The 3,688-nt window shown below is 42.1% G+C and overlaps 1 protein-coding gene across 1 annotated transcript; it reads right to left on the bottom strand.

Moving 5' to 3' along the window:
- Nucleotides 1-1,409: 1,409 nt before the first annotated feature.
- hoxa9b (homeobox A9b) lies at nucleotides 1,410-3,353 on the bottom strand (the record flags this gene model as incomplete). The annotated part of the gene is made up of 2 exons (XM_080425795.1): nucleotides 1,410-1,648; nucleotides 2,828-3,353. 2 exons carry the CDS (start codon nucleotides 3,351-3,353, stop codon nucleotides 1,410-1,412), a joined length of 765 nt encoding a protein of 254 aa, XP_080281921.1.
- Nucleotides 3,354-3,688: the final 335 nt, after the last annotated feature.

Here is a 3,688-nt window from a genome sequence, read left to right as displayed (position 1 = left end):
GCGACCAGTTCAGTTTGCCAGGACTGAAGCACTGGGGCCGCATGCGGGCCTGGCCCGTCCGGGGAAACATTTACTACTCATGTCGTGATTGGCAACTCGCAGGCCCTTAAACATGACATCTCAGAGGAGAGATTTGGTTGCACTTGCACATACACGTGTTATTTTAATTGTATATATATTTTTGGACTATCGCGGGTGTGTTTTCGTGTATTCTGGTATCATATAGCCTACGTGTCAATGGTGTCTAAATTGAATAATAAAACCGTGAAAGAGCTATATCTATATCATATGGGGTAATTAAAAGTGCGTAGGCCCACTCGTTACAGTAGATATGTATCAGGGGGGAATGTATGTTAACTTCAGCATATAGCCTGTATTTACACACTTCATGCAGTATTAATACATACATATATATATATATATATATATATTTATATACACATGTATATATATATATACATACATACATACATACACACACACACACACACACACACACACACACACACACACACACACACACACACACACACACACACACACACACACACACACACACACACACACACACACACACACACACACACACACACACACAGAGAAGTGTATGTCTGTTACTGTATATTTTCTAATACAGCCAGGTATCAAGAAGACAATTAAATATACAGCCATATAGCTATAGAAGCTTTTCAAGGGATTACCCGGTGTATTTTATTCTCAAATTATGTGTGTGCATATTTAGATTAAATATAGACTTTGAAATTAGTTCAGTAGTTAGTCCTATGTATAGATTATGATAATTCTAAATAGTTTCGCTCCCACAGTTTAGCTTTTTGTGTGTGTGCAAATAATGAATATCACTTTGGAGATAAATGTTTGCTATACAAACTACTCTTTATTTCGCATAAGACTTGACAACGAGGTATTTTAAGAGTGCACAGTGATGCCCCATATATATTCACAAATGAGTCAAAACTTGGCATTTAAAAAAAATAAACATTGCAATGGCAAAAACCAATAACTTAACGTTATGCAAATAGGTAGTCAAAAACATTCAGGTAGTTAATGCATACACATAATAATCACGGACAATTTCAATTCGACTTCATGCAAAAAGCAAATGGCCTAGTTTACTAGGTTCTGTGCACTAAACACAAAAACACCTAACATCCTGACAGGGCATTAAATGTCCTCTCACAAATATGAACCACGGAACATCATAGAAAACGATCCAGCATTTCTTTTCTTTTCTTTACAATAACAACACAACACCTATGAGTGTATAGCTGAAGCAAATTATGGATAAACTCACATTTTTGTTCGACTTTCTTCCCTCGAAAGAAAACAGACTAGGCCTACAGCCTGAATGTTATTCCATCACTGGTAGGGTACAGTACAGGCAACACCATTTAATTGTCTCTCCTCCGGTCTTTGTTCCCCTTCTTCATCTTCATGCGGCGGTTCTGAAACCAGATTTTGACCTGTCTCTCGGTCAAATTCAGCGTTCTTGCGACTTCGTATCTACGGTCGCGGGGGAGGTACATGTTAAACAGAAACTCCTTCTCCAGTTCGAGTATCTGGTACTTTGAGTACGGGCAACGTTTTTTTCTGGTCGATTTCGCGTGAAGCCAGTTCGATGAGGGTTCATCTGGAAGTGGAGGATGGAACACCGTGAGAAAATACGTTGAATTTGGCTCACAATCATAATACTGACCTAGGGGGTCTGAGGGGAACATTAGCCTAAAATAGCAGATCTACAAGCTCAGTCACAACGCCTAGCGCTGCGAGGGTTGCTGCGAGGGTTGTGACTGAGCTTGTAGATCTGCCATTTTCAGATTGGCTATTTTCAGCAATGATGTTTTTTTGTGGGGGGGGGGGGGGTTGAGTGATTAACTGCCTGAAAATACACATTAACGTGAATCCAACACAACACTACACAATGATAGTGTTGCCAAACAAGTCTATGAAATCTATGGAAAAGTTTATTCTGCAATTACAATATGTAGTGGGGGTCCCTGCTTCATCTCTCTCTCTCAGCTAAGGCCTGAAAACGTTGAAGACCCCTGCTGTACGTAAGCCCTGTATAGGCTACTTCGTCATATACGTCAACGAAAATAGCATATGGCTATCTGCAGCAGGCTCCCTTTTGAGCTATAGAGCCTATAGATGTGCTATTTTGTAGCACATTAGTTTTTTAAGAATTTGCCTATAATAGCATGTCCAAAATAGGGACGCCAGTGTGAAAGTATAGTTAACTGATGGCCTAAGTTATGCTTTACTGACGGATAATGCTGCTCTTTCCAAAATAATGCAGTGCCCTTTTCGAGTAAACTTTCTGATCTGTTCGCAGGAATAGCAGCACATTATGATAATTATAAATACATACAAATAAACGTAAATGTAAAATCGATTACAGAGTGATGTTTACCACACACCCAAATAGCTTTTTGGATATGTTTTATTTCTACTGAAAACGAGAACTGCGTGGTGTATCATTGCATAATAGTGAGACAATATAGCAAAAAATCTCTACCAGATCCTGTCCAGAATAGAGTGACTATCGAGTGGAAAACGTCTATTGACCAGCAGGAAGGGAAATGAATTCATACAAAGGTAACTGATACGTCATACACTCCTATAGGATAGCCTAATAATTGTCTCCATTATAGCCTATTGTATATGCTTGCTATGGACCTGATACATACAGGCTAAACTGGTCGATATAGCCTAATAATAGGCATATTAAGGAGACAAGCGATTCGAGGCCGGTGCTGAACTCGTTGCGCATTATAAAGACAAAATGTATAAATCTGCATATATAGCTTACTTGGATCTAATATCTTCTTTACTTCGGACGCGCTCTCCACCGCTGCAGGCTTCGACGAGTTGGACGTGCTGGTCTCACAGGAAATCTCCGTGAGAGACGTCCCGTTTTCAATGTCAGGCAGAAGAGGTGTGTGCGTTTCCAAAGTTGTGCAGTCACCACTCCCAACGAGGGGCTCGGATTTGATGTCATAATGCATGGCCGTGGTCGGTAATCCCGTTAGACACAGGGACGCGGAGACCGGGTCCAACGCCCAGGAGCGCGCAAACATTCCATCGGTGTCTCCGGTCGTGTAGTGGTGGTGGATGTAGGTCGGTGTCACCGTGTGCGGGGGCTGGGCCGAAATGGGACTCCAGGATCCCCCGAAAATAGACGATTTTGCCTGCAAAGGGCAAGAATCTGGTCCGCCATATTCAGTTAGCATCGTGTGCCCTGCCTGTTCCACCCCTGCGGCTGCATACCTCGGTGCCATGTCCTCCTGCTCGGGAGGAAGACGCGAGTCAACGTAATAGCCTCCTAATGTCGACATGACAAACACGCTGCGAAAGACGGTGCACTCATACAATATTTAGAAAAGCTTGTTTCATGATACCCCGCCGCTTATTTTGCTGCACTGGGAGAGCAGAATACGTCCAGTAAGTTGAACCTTGCCCGAGACTGGATAGGGTGGCTGGAACACGTGATCGTGGGACAGAACAATAAATAATAAATCAGCCTGCTGCTCTACTAAACCGCCACCATTTTCCCCATCATATTTTAATAGCAAAACCATACGCCTTTATTGGGAGATGTTTCGTTTTATAAGCTATAAACGTTATTATTTTGGTCAGGAGAGCCGGTGTTAGTGGATGGTCGGACATGGTG

The sequence above is a fragment of the Gymnoscopelus braueri genome (assembly GCF_963280865.1).
Source record: "Gymnoscopelus braueri genome assembly, chromosome: 4".
Lineage (NCBI taxonomy): Eukaryota > Metazoa > Chordata > Actinopteri > Myctophiformes > Myctophidae > Gymnoscopelus > Gymnoscopelus braueri.
The sequence above is the reverse complement of the archived record's forward strand: the minus strand, read 5'-3'. Positions and strand labels throughout refer to the sequence as shown.